The 18,411-nt window shown below is 35.9% G+C and overlaps 6 protein-coding genes and 2 non-coding genes across 8 annotated transcripts; 5 read left to right on the top strand and 3 right to left on the bottom strand.

Moving 5' to 3' along the window:
• Positions 1-48: 48 nt before the first annotated feature.
• PHYBLDRAFT_169325 (hypothetical protein) lies at positions 49-357 on the top strand (the record flags this gene model as incomplete). Its single annotated transcript, XM_018436047.1, has 1 exon — positions 49-357. The coding sequence occupies one exon, from the start codon at positions 49-51 to the stop codon at positions 355-357; it is 309 nt and encodes a 102-aa protein (XP_018291108.1).
• A 2,953-nt stretch (positions 358-3,310) lies between these two features.
• Positions 3,311-3,949, top strand: PHYBLDRAFT_146380 (hypothetical protein; the record flags this gene model as incomplete). Its single annotated transcript, XM_018431634.1, has 4 exons — positions 3,311-3,458; positions 3,514-3,591; positions 3,651-3,824; positions 3,912-3,949. 4 exons carry the CDS (start codon positions 3,311-3,313, stop codon positions 3,947-3,949), a joined length of 438 nt encoding a protein of 145 aa, XP_018291107.1.
• A 603-nt stretch (positions 3,950-4,552) lies between these two features.
• On the top strand, positions 4,553-5,089 carry PHYBLDRAFT_102026 (hypothetical protein; the record flags this gene model as incomplete). Its single annotated transcript, XM_018427657.1, has 1 exon — positions 4,553-5,089. A coding segment is annotated over one exon (537 nt), but the record flags the coding sequence as incomplete, so codon positions are not given.
• A 1,423-nt stretch (positions 5,090-6,512) lies between these two features.
• On the bottom strand, positions 6,513-7,717 carry PHYBLDRAFT_169321 (hypothetical protein; the record flags this gene model as incomplete). Its single annotated transcript, XM_018436046.1, has 5 exons — positions 6,513-6,635; positions 6,684-6,893; positions 6,960-7,265; positions 7,334-7,437; positions 7,489-7,717. The coding sequence occupies 5 exons, from the start codon at positions 7,715-7,717 to the stop codon at positions 6,513-6,515; spliced, it is 972 nt and encodes a 323-aa protein (XP_018291105.1).
• Positions 7,718-12,210: 4,493 nt separating this feature from the next.
• PHYBLDRAFT_169320 (hypothetical protein) lies at positions 12,211-13,842 on the top strand (the record flags this gene model as incomplete). Its single annotated transcript, XM_018436045.1, has 7 exons — positions 12,211-12,258; positions 12,290-12,389; positions 12,796-12,813; positions 13,000-13,158; positions 13,270-13,302; positions 13,324-13,533; positions 13,619-13,842. The coding sequence occupies 7 exons, from the start codon at positions 12,211-12,213 to the stop codon at positions 13,840-13,842; spliced, it is 792 nt and encodes a 263-aa protein (XP_018291104.1).
• PHYBLDRAFT_t145 lies at positions 12,218-12,291 on the bottom strand. The gene has a single exon. It is a non-coding gene; the product is annotated as a tRNA-Arg (tRNA).
• A 1,048-nt stretch (positions 13,843-14,890) lies between the features above and the next one.
• PHYBLDRAFT_146376 (hypothetical protein) lies at positions 14,891-17,103 on the bottom strand (the record flags this gene model as incomplete). Its single annotated transcript, XM_018431633.1, has 6 exons — positions 14,891-15,030; positions 15,184-15,651; positions 15,751-15,904; positions 15,985-16,191; positions 16,255-16,407; positions 16,456-17,103. 6 exons carry the CDS (start codon positions 17,101-17,103, stop codon positions 14,891-14,893), a joined length of 1,770 nt encoding a protein of 589 aa, XP_018291103.1.
• An 845-nt stretch (positions 17,104-17,948) lies between these two features.
• PHYBLDRAFT_t150 lies at positions 17,949-18,020 on the top strand. The gene has a single exon. It is a non-coding gene; the product is annotated as a tRNA-Glu (tRNA).
• The last annotated feature ends 391 nt before the right edge of the window (positions 18,021-18,411 follow it).

Raw genomic sequence — 18,411 nt, 5'->3', positions numbered from 1 at the left:
CTTCTTCAAATTGGCCACAAGCTTCTCCTCTTGCAACCTTTGTAGGACATGGCATACATAACGTTAATGATCTTCTTCAGTCTTACTAAATATGAGGATGTCGTTGAGGTACACCAATGCAAACTTATCAAGGCAGTCACCCAATACTCGGTTCATCAAGCTTTGGAAAGTCGGGGGTGCATTGGTCAATTCAAAAGGGAGAACAAGGAATTCGTATTGGCCATAACGAGTGTTAAATGCAGACTTTGGGACATCACTGGGGTAGATTTTCACTTGATGATAGCCACTTTTAAGGTCAAGGCTGGTGAAATGGGCGGATCCATGGAGTCTTTCCAAGCATTCATCGATTCGTGGTAATGGGTAATTGTTGCAAACAGTTACTTTGTTAAGGGCATGGTAATCAATACACATTTACATGGCACCATCTTTTTTCTTTACGAACAGTACTGGGGCACCCCATGGTGATGCACTTGGGCAGATTAAACCGAGATCAAGAAGTTCTTTGAGTTGCTGCTTGAGCTCATTCAACTCCAAGGGGCTCATCTTGAATGGCGGTTGGCTAATTGGTCTTGCATCTTCGATGTTAATTACATGCTGTACATCACAGTCTGGCAGTACTCCAGGAAGCTCATCCTTGAATACATCTGGAAATTCCTTTGCTAGGTTATTCCATTCTGGTTTGTCGGTTGTGTGTTCTATTTTGTCTTCTTTGATAAACAGTAAGAAACTCTCAGCTTGTTGTTTCTTTATCAGTTTCCTTGCTTGCTTGTGTGACACGATGTAGTTCAAATGGTTTGTGGTGGTCTGTGCATTGTGTGGCTGTATAGTGTATTCTTTGTTATCTTTGTAAAGTTTCCAGCTGTCATTAAACCAGTTGGGAATCGGCTGAGCTTTCTGTAACCAGATTCTTTCCAAGATTAAGTCGAACTTCATTGGAAATATGTACGCTTTGATCACATTAGTGTAACCATTAAGGGATATCGGCATGTTGACCTTCTGAGTGATTGGAATCTGGTGGCCACCAGCTGTCTTAACTTGTCAATCTTCCACCTTTTCCACAATACTGGTAAGTCTTGCTATTTCTGGTGTCACATAGTTTGCGCTTGCGCCACTGTCAATTAATACTGATATGCACTTCCCCTTATATGTAGCTTCATAGAGTGGTAGGTCTGTGTTGATTGTTGAGTTGAGTTGTTCTAGATGCATCAGATCTTCATTGACAGTAGTTGGGACATCAAAATACTGGTAAGACAAAGTTTTATTATCAAATTCTTCATAGCTAACACTATTATAATCTTTACATCCCTGGTCTGAGGGTCTTGAGCCTCACGCAACTGGTCCCCTCTTAGCTCAGTTATATGGAATGACACATTATTGCGGCCTTGTGCTTTGGCATGTCCTTCATCCAGTTGGCAGATTGCGGCAATATGGTCCAGACAGAAACGTTTGAGATGGCTCACCTGGCCACACCAGAAACACTCATGGCTATCTCGGCTTCCTTATTAGTTTGGTTGCATATCAGAGCATGGAGCGGAGAATCGGCCACTACATTGTCCTGAGCATCCTCGGTAATTGGTCTGCATGGACCCCCTCCCCTCCATAGCATCAAGGTCCATGGGCGTGGGACTGTCATTGCGAGCATACTGTGGGACCAGTTCAGGGCGAGGAGCAGGGATAGGATGGTGGCCATTCTCAAATGCCAGGGCAGTGCGAGCAGCATCAGCAACATCCAGAGGTTCCCGGAAATGGACTTGACTGCGAGTTTTGGGGCACAGGCCATTGGTGAATCGGTCAAGAGCTTTATCTTCTGTCATGGATGGAATATCCATGCGGAGATTCTGGAATGTATCAATATATGTTTCAATAGAGCCAGTCTGGCGTAAGGAACGAATGCGATCATGGGCATTTTGTGTAGAATGGACGGGGCGGAAGTTATCATCGAGCAACCAAGTAAATGAATGCCAGTCCGAGGTAGTAGAGCCAGTATCTTCCAAACAACACCACCAAACGTCAGCACGATCACGTAGAAGGGTGATGGCATACGAAGTCCAACTACTGTAGTCCATGTGGTAGAGGTCGGCACAACGTTCCACAGAACGAACCCAGCTGTCAATAGCATTGGCAGAACGATCACCACAATAGAACTCAGGACGTTCTATCCAGACGGAAGAGGGTAACAACACATGGGCAGGGGCCGGGGCTGGGGTGGATGGGGCTGGAGTCTGGGTGTTATGGAGTGCCGCAGTGAATGCCGCAATCAAATTGGGCATGGACACAGCCACAGGAGCGGTTGTGGCAGAGGCAGCAGCAACAGGAACAGTAGGAGCAGCAGAGATGGGTTGGTTACTCATAGTGGGAGCAGGTAAAGAACTGGAGACAGGTACGTGGATAGTGGGATCTGTGACAGGGGGTGTAGGTACAGGGACACCCAAAAGCTTGGCAACGATTTGGCGGGCTTGATTATCCCAAAAATCTTCTCTTGCGGGGGTGGAACAGATGCGTTCTTCAACAGGAAGAAACAGAACAGTACGAGAGGCAGCAAAAGTAGTCTGTAGATTGGCAGGAAGCAAGGCCTGAACTCTTTCTTCAATCTCATACTTTTTTCTATCAGCAACGGAAAACTGGGTGCTGATCTTGGATGGGTCAGAAGAAACGGTCATTCAGCTACCAATTGTCAAGTCTCGATCTAGTATTTCTTTTCTGGCACTTGTAACTAAGTTGCAGAATCAATATCACTGGGAATCGTCAAGTTTATAAATAGTTTTTAGATTAGAATAAAGATGCTTTTTATTAAATATATTTCTTGACTATTTATACAAAATGATAATTGATTTTTGGCTAAAAGAATAGCTACGATAATATGTCTTAGATGCCTGTTGTCCAGTAATATCTTCTATAAGTATATTCACTATCTTAAACATCTAAAACATATATGAAAGACCAATCGACAAAGTCAAGATCTTTTATCCTAAAAAGTCAACTCTTACTGGTTGCTTAGAACTACCGATTTTATTCACCGATGTCAACTCTGACACATGCCCAAATTCTCGTCAACCAATCAAGATGATCACTGCAAAAACACCTTAAAATAATTGAATTCCACTTACCTGGAATTATCGATAATAGTAGCCAAAAAATTACAACCCAGGTCATTTCCTGTGTTTAGCAGCGAGAATATATTTAAAGACATATCATTGGCCTAATATATATCAGAGTCCCTGAGAGAATTTTTTCAAAATAATAAAGACAATTATAATAAGCAACGGCTGTTACACACTTCCTTTATTATTAAAAAAAATTAAGTGAAAAAATGTTTTCCATTGCCAATCCTAATGAAGTTCGTTGCAAATGCACAAGATGCAATCGCAATCCTCTTGGATACACCATGACAGATAAAAGAACTGCCAAGCGTCATGCCCAGAATGATAATGACAGGAATATGGATAAAACCATTAATGGTAAATTAAGTTATCAATTTTTCATTTATTTATATGATGTATTCTAATCCATTAGAACAAATAGTTTTGACAGCCGAAGTAAACACTGGTGAAGCTGATATGGACATAGATCAAATTGAAGAACATATTGAATGTAATAGTATTTTATTTTTTATACCCAATGCGCACTCTATTTAAACTCGGTACCAATAGATGATAATTACTCTATTGGTGCACCCTCACCAGAGCAGTATGTCAATACCCACTTACCTCTTTCAGTGGAAGAATCTCTTTTTGAAACAGAGGAGTATACCTCAGAGTATGAGTCTGAATATGAGTCGTCGGATGAATTTGAGCAAGAAGAACAGAACAGAGAGCAAGAACAGGGTAAATATTAAAAATAAACTATGATTGAAGAAAAAAGATTTGAATTAAAGAAACAAAAAATTAATATTATTTTATGATAACTTACAGAGTCTACAGAAAACCTTCCAGAGAATATTTGGCATTGAGTAATTGCGGTTTTCACTGTGATATTTATTTCTAGCTTCATTGTGGATAAAGGCGCAGTAATTTTGATTACATTCATAAATACAATCCTCGAACATTATGGAGAGGATTTCTGACTTCCCACAAGCATTCTGGGTTTGAGGAAAATGACAGGATACAATGACTTGACAAACGGCGTATCAAAATATGTAGCATGCAGTAATTGTCACACATTGTACAATTACAGCAACAACACACATACATCCTGCAATTTCAAAAGAGTTGGTAGTAAGACGCATTGTAAGAATGATCTCTACAAGTCTAGTATGAAGAACGCCATGATTCCAAAGTGCACATTTGTTTATAACTCGTTGACAACTACCTTGAAAAAAATGTTTACACGTCTTTCTTTTGAGAGTATAATCAACAGATGGAATCGTAAACCAAAAGTCAACAGTACTTTATTCGATGTATATGATGGAAAGATGTGGAACGAATTAGTGGATGAGGATGGTGTCCAGTTTGTTTCGAAGGAACGATCATTACTATTGACACTGAACATTGATTGGTTTCAACCATTTGATGGAGTAACATATTCTTGTGGTGCGATATACCTGACAATTAATAATCTGCCGAGAGAAGAGCGGAACAAGGCAGAAAATGTCATTCTTGTTGGATTGATGCCTGGACCTAAAGAAGCAAGCACCGACGAGATCAATAACTATTTGCGTCCTCTTGTTGATGAACTTATGCTATTGTATAAAGGTATCACAATTGATACATATAACTGCTCAGGTGCTCTGGTGCGTGCTGCTCTGTTGATGGTTGCATGCGACATCCCTGCTGCAAGAAAGACGTGTGGGTTTACATCTCACAACAGCACATGTGCATGCTACAAATGCAATTGTCAGTTTGCTCGTGTTGATGGGACCACTGCTGTAAACTATTTTGGGCTTAAGTTTTTGGAATGGGTAGGCCGCACAAAAGAAGAAAATCGCAGACATGCAAACCTGTGGAAGAATGCAAAGACATTGATAGAGAGAAAGCAATTGGAGATTGAGAATGGTGTTTGTTGGTCTGAGCTTCATCGACTTGTGTACTTTGAGCCAGTGCGTGCCACCATTATCGATCCCATGCACAACCTTTTTCTCGGGACTGCAAAACGAATGATGGATATTTGGATTGCAAACAATTTGCTTGATGACAAAGATTTTGTAGAGATGCAGGAAGAGGCTAATAGAATGGTACTCCCTGTAGGGTATACGACTCTGAAGATAAAGATTGGAAAGAAATTTCTGTTTATGAAGGCATATGAGTAGAAATCATAATGCCTAATATACTCTCCTGTTCTGGTCAATAGACGCCTGTGAGATGATCTGCTTGACAATTGAATCTATTTTGTCGATGCATGCAGAGAATTGACGAAGCCAAGTATCACCAAAAATGGGATCAAAAAAGCTCACGAAAGTTTGGAGGAGTTTTGTGTTGGTTGTGAAGACTTTTATAAACCAGATGTATTCACGCAAAACATGCATCTCCATCTCCATCTAAAAGAAACGATTGAGAACTTTGGGCCAATTTATGGATTTTGGCTATTTAGCTTTGAGCGCTATAATGGTGTATTGAAAGGGTTTGAGGCAAACCAGAAGAGTGGGTTCGAGAATACCTACATGAAAAGATTTCTTGAGAGTTCTTACAATGGTGACTTTTGTCAAGCGCATCTCAGAAATGTTACCAGTCCTTTACTCCTCTCTCTCTTTCTCAAGCTGTCTGGCCATAAAATCTATAATCCTGCACTTTCGCCACATACTTTGATACTGTCATACTTTCACTTGCCAACGTTCCTACAATCTGCTGAAAAGCCTTCAAAGCAAACATTTGGCAACGAACCTCTACCTCTTTCTGCTCTACCATTGTGTTTGAAGCCACCAACAACAATGAGAAAATCCGAGTATGATTGTCTGCTCGATTTCTATAAAATTGAGTATGACAACGATTCTCTTTGCAGTGCCAAGACAACAATCAGGAATTGTTGGTTTGTGAATGACCGAATCCAGAAGATTTTGTCCATCAATCTTCTTGGACAAGTTTACACAGGTGGAGAAGGCTTGGTCATGAGAGGATCGCATATACAAGTGAAATTTATTGAAAAAAGTGGAGACTCTGAGGAAAGATATGCTGGTCGTATTAAGTACTTGTTCTTGCACGATTTTACACCAAACCTCATGCACACCAACCTTTCCCCTTGTCACAACCCCCAACACGTATTTGCCTTCGTTGAGTGGTACAAAATTCCTCGCCATCAACCTAGAACCAAGCAGGGCATCGAGTTGTATGAGCCAGAATTTCTGAAGTATGACTACAACAACATTCTGCCTGTTCACCGCATCTTGTCGCCAATTGCAATTGGAAGTCATGTGTCCAGTAGTGGTGTGGCAAAAATCGTTGTTATTCCTCTGCCAAGAAAGCTGTACGCTTAATAAAATACTCTATCTTTTTTTAAAATAACAATAATAATATAAAACATAGTTCATAGACATAAAAAGAGATGTGATAAAGAGTGCAACTAAAAAGACAGAAATTTTATTATACGCGTTTTGACCATGTAGGCATTTTTGTGACCGAACCATGAGGAATTGTCTCGTGTACTAACACATGACTCCGCGACTTCAACTGTGTTGCTCTTTTTCCCAAGTCATCTCTGGCAAGCTCATCAAGAAAGTCAAACACGGTATTCAACTATAAATGTATATATACATCAGGAATCAAACAACAGAAAAACCATTTTATATAAAACATTATCTCATCACTACGCCAATCAGGACGAGATGCAACAACAGAAGTATCGGTTTCTGTCTCATCACCAGACATTGCATCTCTGTAAAAAACGCCATTATAATCCCAATTAAACTTTTCAGTGACGGCATCCTTATGCTTTGTGTACGTTCTTTTTCTCCTTTTATTAAGCTACGATATATATAATATTTTAAGTATACTTGTCAAAATTGAATTATTATAAATAGAAATGCTTACAGCAGTCTTTCTATTTCCTCTTCTGTTTGAGGTAGTGTTTGTCTGTCTGTCTTCTTCAGTAAGCTTACTAGCAGCCAAGCGATTGTAATAGCTGTTTACAATTATACCACATAGCTCTTTTGGTGGTACCATGGCTGCTACAGGTTGACAACGAATGTAAAGCATCAAATCACTTGCAAGATTCTTGTTAAACTCGTCAGACAAACCAATATTGACATCCCAAGTTGGTTTATCATCATTCTCTCTGATCAACTCCAAATCATCTGTCTTCAGATTAATATCTCTTAACCGCCCCCGAATAATACTCTATTAAAGGTATATTGATTTTTGGTTTAAAGGGAGATTGTTTTTATAATTTTAGTATTTGAGCTTACTGAGATCTTTGGGTGTCTTGAGCTGCTTATGATGTCCTGAGGATCCATATCAGAATCCAGAACGGCTTGCATGCCAGTCGATTGAGCACCCACCTGGCATTGTACTGTTCAAATAGTCAGTCTATTGGAAAACAATATAGTTTGTGTTTAATTACCTTTCAATTCACTAACATTGGAACTAACGGCTGTCATTTTGTCATTGAGTGTAGCGAGAAGACTGACTACATCATTAAACTCTGACACTGGAATTGATATATTTTCTGGTCTAGGAGCAATCATTGGATTTGACGATTCTATACGCCCAGTGTTGACTGCGTTGATCAATGGCCTAGATGTTGATCCATTGGTACGTGCGTTCTGGTTGATGTTAGTTCTTGGAGCCATTATCTGTATTTTTATATAATAAAATAATAAGTTTCTGATATATATTGCTTGATATTTCTATTTTAATAAATTTTTAAGAGAGTACTTTACACGTAAAGAATTGTAGAGTGATTGAGTGATTAAACAATTATGTTAATGATTAAGCGAGCAAGTTGAGCAAGTGTATGAGTGTGTAAATACTTCTTTATTTAAATGATCGAGGAGATCGAAATATATTATTTTGAAAAAAATTGAGCTAGAAAACAACTTCTTTAGATATATAGTAAGTAACAATTGTTTTATGAAACATATAAAGCTATAATTAGTAGACAATTTTTTTTTCAAAGTAAGAGAAACAGTCTAATAACTTTTTCAGGGTCTACAGCTTTTTCAAACACTGTTTTTTATTTTCCCACCTTTTTCTGTTTTTCTCTACTCTTTAATAATATTAATAAAAATAACACTCTTTTAATCCTACTATGTTTCACTTTAGGCACCCTTAATATATACATATGATGCAGGTGTCTTTCATTATACAAGAGGTACTTTACTATTAAATATATCATTATTTTACTAACTATAAATTACTTTAAATAGCCATTACATATATTTCTCTGATATAACCGGTGCAGACAAAAAAAACACAAAAACATATTGGTGGCATGTACGTATATATCTATATTAACATCTTCTTCCCAGTATTAAAAACAATATCTAACATCTACTTTAAATATAGCTCACCCTTGATTTACATATGGTCAGTAAAAACAAATCATTTAAAGAATATAAGGGTACATGTTATTCATTTTATTATTGTGTTGTTTTTGTTTTGTTTTGTTTTTTTATATCAGCATTTTCACTCTCCTTTTTTATAGTTGAAATGGTTCTTCACATTCTTATATGACCGGTACTCAAGGACAAGACATGTTCCTTTAGTAAATATGTATGTATATGTTTTATATTCCTTTCTTTGTAATATATACTTGAATGACGCATCGGCTCGTAGCTTTTGATAATATAAATCTGTGTTTTATTCCATTATTAACAAATTATTCTAACAGTATGTAAGTATTTTTCTACTCCCTTTAATCAAATAGCTTCAGTAAGCATATATACTCACTATCCGAGTTTATTAATTCAAAAAATTCTGAAACAAAATTTATAAGAAGTACAATATAACAGATTAGTGTATTTAATAGTATTACTATATAGAATTCTTATTATTGCCAAAAAAAAAGCTTTTTTTATCCAAAATAAAAACAAATAAAAAACCATTTTTCAAAACAAAACAATATCCAATTGAGTAACTCGTGCTTAGCATTTGCACCTATGAGAATTTTTTCTTCGATTCATTTAGCCAATAAACATTAAAGAAGTGTCCTGTTATTATGTCTGTTATTACAAAAACAAGGCCTACATCAAATTACAGGTGTAATCAGTGGTAGATAATACATTGTTCTGCATTTGGAATAGTCTATATAATTGATCCCCGAGAACAGTTGATACACAGACATTATACCTAAACTCCTGGTTTTTATTTTTGGAATAAGATAATATTCAATTATTTTTGACACTTTATTCAATAACTTGTCAACTATGATTTCCTTAATATTTATGAGTAATTCATTTTTATGTGACAAAATATCCCGATAATCAAAACCTATTATTATAATAATTCCCAATAGTTTTTGCAGTGGATGATTACACAAAATTCTCTTTTGATGTCAAGTCTCGATCTGATATTTCTTTTCTGGCACTTGTTACTAAGTTGCAGAATCAATACCACTGGGGATTGTCAAGTTTTAAGAATAGTTTTTTTGATAAGAATAAAGATGCTTTTTATAAATTATATTTCTTGACTATTTATACAAAATGATGTTTGATTTCTGGCTAAAAGAATAGCTACAATAATATGTCTTAGATGCTTGTTGTCCAGTAATATCTTCTACAAGTATATTCACCATCTTAAACATCTAAAACATATACAAGAGACCAATCGGCAAAGTCAAGATCTTTTATCCTAAAAAGTCAACTATTACTAGTTGGTTGCAATTCCCAATTTTGGACACCGATGTCAACTCTGACAACTGCAAAACCTCCAACAGAAAGAAAATGTCGTTTTCGATCTGGGTTGTTCTTCCAATGCTATAACACAGCCAAAATTGGTCAAACCCACTGGGAATCATAAACAAAGATAAAAGAATAAAAAGAGGATGGAAAGATAGATAACTTTTATTGAATGAAATAACACCCTCTTTTATATCTTTTCTAAACTTACTCAGCCATTATAAATGTCTGCTTTGATTTCTATTCTACTTTTGTTAAGCTATGTGCTTTCTAATTCTTTTGTGAGCAAAAGGAAATCACTTCGGTCATTGTTCTCAAAAGAGAATTCTGTGTAATCGTCATCTTGATTGGCTGACAAGAATTCGGGCACAACAAAAATAAGGAGCTTTCACTACGGGAAAAAACTTGGGATTTTTGAATTAGTGACTTTCTTTTTGGTCTATAATAATTAAAAATTCACCAAAAATTCAAAATGAAATAAGAAAGTCTCTGTTTTTTGAAGAAGTTGATAAAAAGCAAATTGACCACCGAAAATTAAATCTCCTGATAGACAAAAGTGCATTTTAACTACAGACTTTACATTTTTAGTAAGTGTTTATTGCAATTAATGGCTATTACAAGTCAGAAGTAAAGAGAAAGAAAATATCAAACTTTTATTACTTGAATAAAATATGTGAAGACAATTCAAAGACACGCTAAAAAATTAGAATAGGGAAGTGTTTGTCATCATTGTAAAATTACTGTATTGATATTTCATATCAAAGAGTAACCAATACATTTGTACAAAATATATGACGCTAATGATGACTTAGAAAATTTTTCTTTCTTGTTCTTTCTTTTGTTCATAACAAACCCTGATGCCGGATTTTTATTATTATCATGAATAATTAAGAAGATTCAGTAATTTATCTGCTTCAAGATATGAAAGAAACACTTAGGAATATATAAGAAATGCTTATTATTTTGCAGAAGGGCCAAAAAGCACTCTAAAAGTAACAGGCATTCTACAACTGGACATTTCTGAACTACCTAATGACATAAATGAATACACACTTGAGAAGCCCACCCAGACTATGATGTAAGAAATAATCAAGCAAAGAAAAACATATAAGCTAATGTAAAGCAATATAGTTCTTTGATGTCCTAATCTTGAGATTAATGCTTGTATTAAAACTAGAACTTTGAAACACAACTTTAAAATGATGAGTCATGTTCTTCATTTAACTCAACAAGAAAAACAAAACAACTATTAACACGTTCACGTCTTATATGTAATGAAATGGCCATCTACCTTTCTGTACAATCTTTAGAAATAAATCCAAATACAATGTCTATCTCAAGAAAACAAGGGCATAATGTGCGCCAAACATGTGTGTCTACTTAAACAAAGTTGTGTCGGCTTTACCACATGTCACAAAAACCAGATATTTGTTGCAAAAGTCTTTCAGTCATAGAAAAACTGCGTGAAGGAAAGAACTCGTAAGTTCATGTCAGGTAGGTATAATAAATTGTATACTTAATATGAAAACATGAAATTATTCAAATGATATTTAGCCAATACAATTAATGAATAAAGAATTGTCCTTTTTATAACAATTAATAAAAGTATTTTTAAATAAAAATCTTCTATGAAATGAAACTTTTTTACCTAATTAAAATTGTGAACAAATCAGAATATATATAAATGAGGGCCATTTGAGAGAATGTTTCTGTTGAAATGACCAATACCATTGAAGCATATACAATAATAAAATGTATTTTATCTAATTAAAATAATTATAAAAACTAAAATAATATTTTATTACCAATTTAAGAACTTCTTTTTTTATTCTTACTAATAGAAATCTTTTTATATTTTTTTCCTACCAATGAAAATAAGGTTATAGCAGATGGATAAATATAGCGGGATATGAATAAAACCTAATATTAATAAGTCAATGGTGATTAAAATATATTACTTAAAAGGGAACTAGAGATTCCACTGTGATTCGCAAGAATCGCCAGCTCAATCCCAAGCTGAATCTCCAGCTCAATCCCCAGTAGAATCCCTGTCGGACATTATTTTGATGAATCCGAGAAATCGGGATAATTGACTGCAGCAGTTCTGTGTGTCAAAGATACCTCATAGATAACGAACCGCAGTAATATTTTGTAAAGATTAACTACAGTAACATCTTCTGAGCATCAACCGCAGTAAAAGGACTTCTCTTGTAATTAAATAGAGTATAGTAGTTTACTGCGGATAATGTGCAGTATTAGTTTAGAAAACTATATAAGACAATTCAATTCCTATCAATAAAAAGTACCTTTTATCCTCTCTTCGATTTTACATATACTCTCCGATCCCCAGTGGGTTTGACCTTTTGACTTCGCTATAGTAAAAGGAAGACCATCCCAGATCAGGAACGACACAATTGTCACACGAATTTAATTTGACAACAATAAAAATGTGCTCGACTCTGATGGGACTCGAACCCACAACCTTTAGATTCGAAGTCTAACGCGATAATCCATTTCGCTACAGAGCCATATAACGGTAGCACGTGTGTTGTAGACAATGTCACTGTTAAACCATTTCTGGTGATAGACACTGGACGATGTGTTCCTTCAGCAGTTTGGCCTGGCAGTGAGCCATAACAGATGGTACCAGACTTGTGGACGTTGACGTCAATGGTGAGTCGACCAAGTGACGTGTCTTGAGGGACAGGAGTGGTCTCCCCAGGTTTCTTGGGAAACCTTGTTCCCAATACCCCTTATACCCAAACCCCCAATTTCATTCCGTTTCTTAAATAATTAAAATATACATCTATATTGTCACCTCAGAAACACCTGTCACCCACTAAATATTATACTTCTTTTCCCTAATTTTATACACTTCTTTATTGCTGATATTTATTTACAATACTTTTTATTACATTTTTATTAGACTTTATTATTATACTATTATTATATTTTTTACTTTACTTTACTACATTATTATTATATTATTACTTTACTTCTATTTTCACTGGAAAAATAAAAAAATACTATAGCTTTAAGTAACGAGAAAGGTAGTGGAAATTTCAGAGTTTTTTTTTCAGCTCAGCCGTTTTTTTTATTTATGTTGGGGTGTATTTTCAACATATTCTATTGGTTTAGATAGATAATAAAAAATTTATATTTTTTTGGCTTGCTATAAAATCATATCAAATAAAGTATTTGTAGTACTTGTTTCCTTTTTTATTTTATAATTCAAGCTATACACAATATTTTTCTATCTACCCAAACCCACACCTTAGACTGTCACTGCATTAAATGTCACAACAGTCATCAGAAATCTTCTTATGCTGCAAAGTGTACTGAGACTCATCGTAATAAGAGAGCTAGAGTTGAAGATACCAGAATATTTGAGAATAGTATAATATATTCAGTGTTGGTTTTTTGTTTGCTGTGTAATAATCGTTTTAATTTTTTATTTTTTATTTTTTATTTATGTTGTTTATTTTTAAACTTTTAATGAAACACAGCCGCAATGAGAAACATGGATGTAGATACTGAGGGTAAGAATTTTTTATTTAAAGACAGAAAAAAAACTAATAAACTATTATATTCCATATTTGTATTAATTCCGACCTCTCGTTCCAATTCTGTGGAAGCAATAGACAGTCAGGCCAACTTACCTTTTTTGGATACCGCCTCAATGTTTGATAATGACAGAGACAACAATGATTTTGATGACAATGTTGAAGATGAAGTCAATGAGATTGAGATTGAGGACTTCAACAGTGAAGGTCAGTGTGAGATACATAAAGAAAACTAAAAGAAAAAGAGAGTAAAAGAAAAATCAAGTTTTAATTTTTTTTTAATTTTTTACAGACCCTTTTGCTGCTTCTGATATGCCCGAAAATGAAGTCTATCAATTTATAGCCATCTTTACAGTACTGTTTGCTTCACGTTATGTTATTGATAAGGGTGCTGCTGTCTTGATTGAGTTTATCAACAATCTGCTGAGAATCTACGACCAAGATTTTCAATTACCAACCAGTCTTGCCAGTTTACAAAAAATGATAGGATTTTCTGCTATTACAAAAGGCATCTAGAAATTTGTGGTGTGCTAAGACTGTCATACAGTATATTAGGATATTGTATCTGCCACTGGAAAAATTAAAAAAATAAGGTAGTTTAAATATGGGATATAGTGTAGTATAATTTCCATATTTAAATTAGTTGATTTTTTTTCCACTTGTGCTGAAGGTAACCTTCACAGATAGTGGAATGACTAGAGTCAACTAGCGGAATTGTGGGTGGGGAGTGCCACAGGTAAGGTTTGTTAGCACTTTAGATATACTTATCTGACTTGATATATAAAAAGAAAGTTTTTTAAAACTGCGTATCTATTTTGATATTTTTTATATAGAACCATAAAGGTCAGGCACCAACATATTATAAAGATTAAAAGTAGCGTAAAGGTGACCTTTAAGCTAGTTTATTATTAAGAAGTTTAGTCATCAGCAGCAAAAAAAGACGTCTTTAAAATTATGGACCAGTAATATGTTCTTTATTTATTTGGTTCCCCATTCTTATTAGGTTGGTAATGGTTTACACTTTTATTTTTATTGGAAAGAATAAAATTGTGGTGATCCAGGCACTCGGATGTTGGATTTATCACATATAAGAACATATTCATATTGGGATAGCATAGTAGCTATCATCTTGTCAGTATAAAATATATATAAACGATTAAGTAATCAGCCCAATAATTATTACAGTTAGTACTGTAGATAATATCTTAAAGATTGTTAAGATAATTATATCATACTGCTGGGTAAACTGTGTCAGATCGATATGGAGCTAATTTAGTAGGAAGTCCTAAAGCTCTAGTATAAAAGAGAAAAGAATAGCTAAGAGCTAAAGAAGTACGATTTATGACTTGATGTCATAATTGTAACACCGACACTAGTTAAGCAGTAAATACACTCTAATAACCAAATATAGTAAAGGAAGAAAGCCTTAAGAAACTAAGACGTAATGACAAGAGCAAATTGTGTTTTCTTATAAAAAGGGACACTTTTTATTTATGAATAAAAAGAACTTATATACAGTCTCAAAGTATTTCTATACATCTCTATTATCAAATATTTTATTTTTCTATTGTTTTGTACCTGAAATACCACACCTGTGAAAGAGTTCAGAGATGAGTGGCAGAGGGAATCTGTCATCAGATAGCAGAGTGTTGATGGCTCTGAGATCTAAGCAAGGACGCTTGCCTGTGAGATTACCAAACTCATCTTTTTTAGGAGTGAATGTAAGTGGGCTGTTCCACTTAGTATTGACGGGTGCCCTTTGTATGGTGCCATTAGTAAGTCATTGGTTTATATGTTTGGCCATCAGTGGAACAAATTGTAAAGCAATAGGATATTGTCATCTATAGACTACTTGACCTGGGGGCGTTGGTAGTTGTACAATAGATTCCTTAACTATACAAAATAAAGTGATGGGTATGTCTTCATTTGCTTTAATAAAGGGTAGTAGAGCCTTCATGAATTGAGAATGTTCAGTGGGTGTACGAGCTGGTGAATTATTGGGCTTTTCTATTTCAGCTATGGGTGTAGGGGTCTGAGGTGTATTAGAACCGTACCAACTCTCTGCTAGTCCCAGTAAATGAATACCAAGGCTTGGCATTAAATCTGTACCAATACTAACATCTATATTCTCAGCGAGATCCAAAACTTCAAAAGAATGTGTAATGTGTTTGTTGTTATAAAAAACTTTTATTGGTTTTGTTACTTCTAGTCTATGAGCAATAGCGTTACTAGTGGCCAACACGATTTTCCCTTTGCAAGGAATGATTGACCACCCAAACTTGCTACAGAGCTTGGTGTTGACAGAGCTGATGGTGGCCCCGGTGTCTACCAGTGCCCATAGTTTTCCCTCTTCTAAAGAAATAGGAACGAGATAGGAGTGAGTAGATCATTTACTGAGATCTACGTGAGTGCCCATATACTTACATGGGGAGCACTGTTCAAAGTCTATGACCATGAACTGGTCGTCTTCAGAGGAGCTGGCCTCCAAGGGAGTGTTGTCGCTAGTAACAGCATGTGCAGAACAGATGGCAAAATGGGGGCAGATCTCTAAGAAGAGCCAGACACAGAACCCAAAGAACTGGAGGAGCCAGAGACAGAAGTACAGCAATGTTTGTGAGACCAAACTTCATCACACTAGCAACAAGGGGTAGAACCAACGTATTTGTTGATGTGGGGTGTTTTCTCCATCTGGTTACCTCCCTTGGTTGCCAGAGCCGTCTTGAGGATGTGGCAATCCTCAGTGTCATAATTGTTCTTGCCATGAAGTAAACACTTCTTGCTTGAGGAGCATTCACAGCTTGGTGTAGTTTCGCAGGAAAAACCAGAAGAGTGAGCAGAAGAAGGGTGAGTAGGTGTGTGTGACACCTGTGCTTAACCAAGTGTGCAGGTCCTAGGAGCAGAGTCGTTGTGTAGAGTGGCAGGGAATACCGTGTTGTAGATTAACCTAGCCAGAGAGGCCATCTTGTGGATAGTGTCCCGTTTTTCTCTGGGCATGTTTACTTGCAGGAGTGAGACTTGACGGGCCAACTCTGGCAGGAGGGTGGCAGTATAAGCTATAGTGGTTTGCATGTTGTCAGTCACCTAGGCCTCTCGCCAAACACGTTGGTATCTATTTGTGTAATTGCTTACAGACTCTATGGCTCTCATTCTCATAAGCATCAGCTCATGCGTGAGTTGTATCTGGCATTCCAGATCGTTGATGCTATAGACACAAATAAATGCATCACATGCAAAAGACCAGGGGAGCTCAGGGGAACTACAAAGGTAGTTGTCATACCAGAAGTGTTGCTCTCTTGATAGAACAATGGGCAGGAGGTGGTGCCAGTCCACGTTGAGATCCAGACTGTACAAATGGAGTACATTCTCAAATTTGTCAAGGCATTCCTCAATAGAGGAGTACACCTTCTGAGTGGTGTCCCACTTGTTTACATGCCACTGAAAGATGGGCAGTTCCCTGGGCACAACATGAGATTGACGGGTTTCTTGCTCAGCAGAAGGTAGGCTGGAACGCAGTAAATGACCATGCACTGAGATGAGAATAGTCAGGTTACCTTCCATTGTTGTAATGGTTTGCCCGATTTGATTCTTCCTTTCCTTGAGTAGATTCTGCTCAATGGCATCAGCAAGGGCAGTGGAGCAGGTAGCCACAACATTGCAGATGCGACCAATGGCTTGCAAAGAAGTGTCAGCTTGGGTGTTGGCAGAAGCATCCATTCTGCTCAAGTCGGTCTGAGCAAACAAAACCGGAGATTTGCCATTGAGGTGTTCGGAAGACATGGTGGTGTTTTTGTTATAGGGTGTAAAAGAAAAAGAGTTCACCATAAAAAAATGTTATATTTTTAGAAAAAGAAAGAAAAACAAAGTGTAGACGAGAAGTACAGTGAGACTTTGTTTATTAATGAAAAAAAGAGATCCCCTTCTATTGCTATTTGCTATGTGAGTTTATATAGACATTGCATGTGTATTTAAGATAATGATATGAGTATATCATGTGATGTCTATTTTCTCATATCATAGATAATATATTGTTAAGTTATTACCCACGCTCTTGTTTGAGTGATTAGTGATATTGACTAAGGTGTGTGATCTTGTTATTGGTATATTTTTTATTTAATGATAGTGTGAGAAATAATGTATAATTGATACTGGTTGCTTATTCAATATGTCTTTGTCTTAGTCTGTGCACTCTATTTGAATCTACAATTATATTGAATACAATACATAACTACAGAAAATGGAAAAGATTGGGAGGGAGTATGTTATAAAAAAAAAGAAAAACTACAGTTAACAATTTTGGTAAAGTAGTGTTGAGAGGAAAACGTCACATTTAGTGCCTAAGAAAAGTAAGAAAAATAAAAAAGAGAGAAACTAATTTCAGAAAAGAATAAAGGGAAGGGAAATTTGTCTTCAGAAAATTGGAGAAGAATAAAAATAAAAATGACGAGAAGTCAAATTTTTAGAATAAGAAATAAAAATAATATAAATAAAATTAAAATTAAAATATAAAATTATAATTGGGGGTTTGAGACCTTGTGACTAATTAAAAAGGTTGAAATCGACTGAAAAAGGGAAAAATACTGTGGTTGATAAAAAGTACAATGCACCGTGTCAATACCATGCATTCCTCAATGGTCTAGTGGCTAGGATCCGACGCTCTCACCGTCGTGGCCGGGGTTCAATTCCCCGTTGGGGAATTTCTTTTACATGACACTCTATTGTGTCAGACATTATTTTGATGAATCTGTCGGACATTATTTTGATGAATCCGAGAAATCGGGATAATTGACCACAGCAGTTCTGTATGTCAAAGATACCTCATAGATAACGAACCGCAGTAATGTCTTGTAAAGATTAACCACAGTAACATCTTCTGAGCATCAACCACAGTAAAAGGACTTCTCTTGTAATTAAATAGAGTATAATAGTTTACTGCGGATAATGCGCAGTATTAGTTTAGGAAACTATATAAGACAATTCAATTTCTATCAATAAAAAGCACCTTTTATCCTCTCTTCGATTTTACATATACTCTCCGATCCCCAGTGGGTTTGACCTTTTGACTTTGCTATAGTAAAAGGAAGACCA

This window comes from Phycomyces blakesleeanus (genome assembly GCF_001638985.1).
Source record: "Phycomyces blakesleeanus NRRL 1555(-) unplaced genomic scaffold PHYBLscaffold_12, whole genome shotgun sequence".
NCBI classification, from domain to species: Eukaryota; Fungi; Mucoromycota; class Mucoromycetes; order Mucorales; family Phycomycetaceae; genus Phycomyces; species Phycomyces blakesleeanus.
The sequence above is the reverse complement of the archived record's forward strand: the minus strand, read 5'-3'. Positions and strand labels throughout refer to the sequence as shown.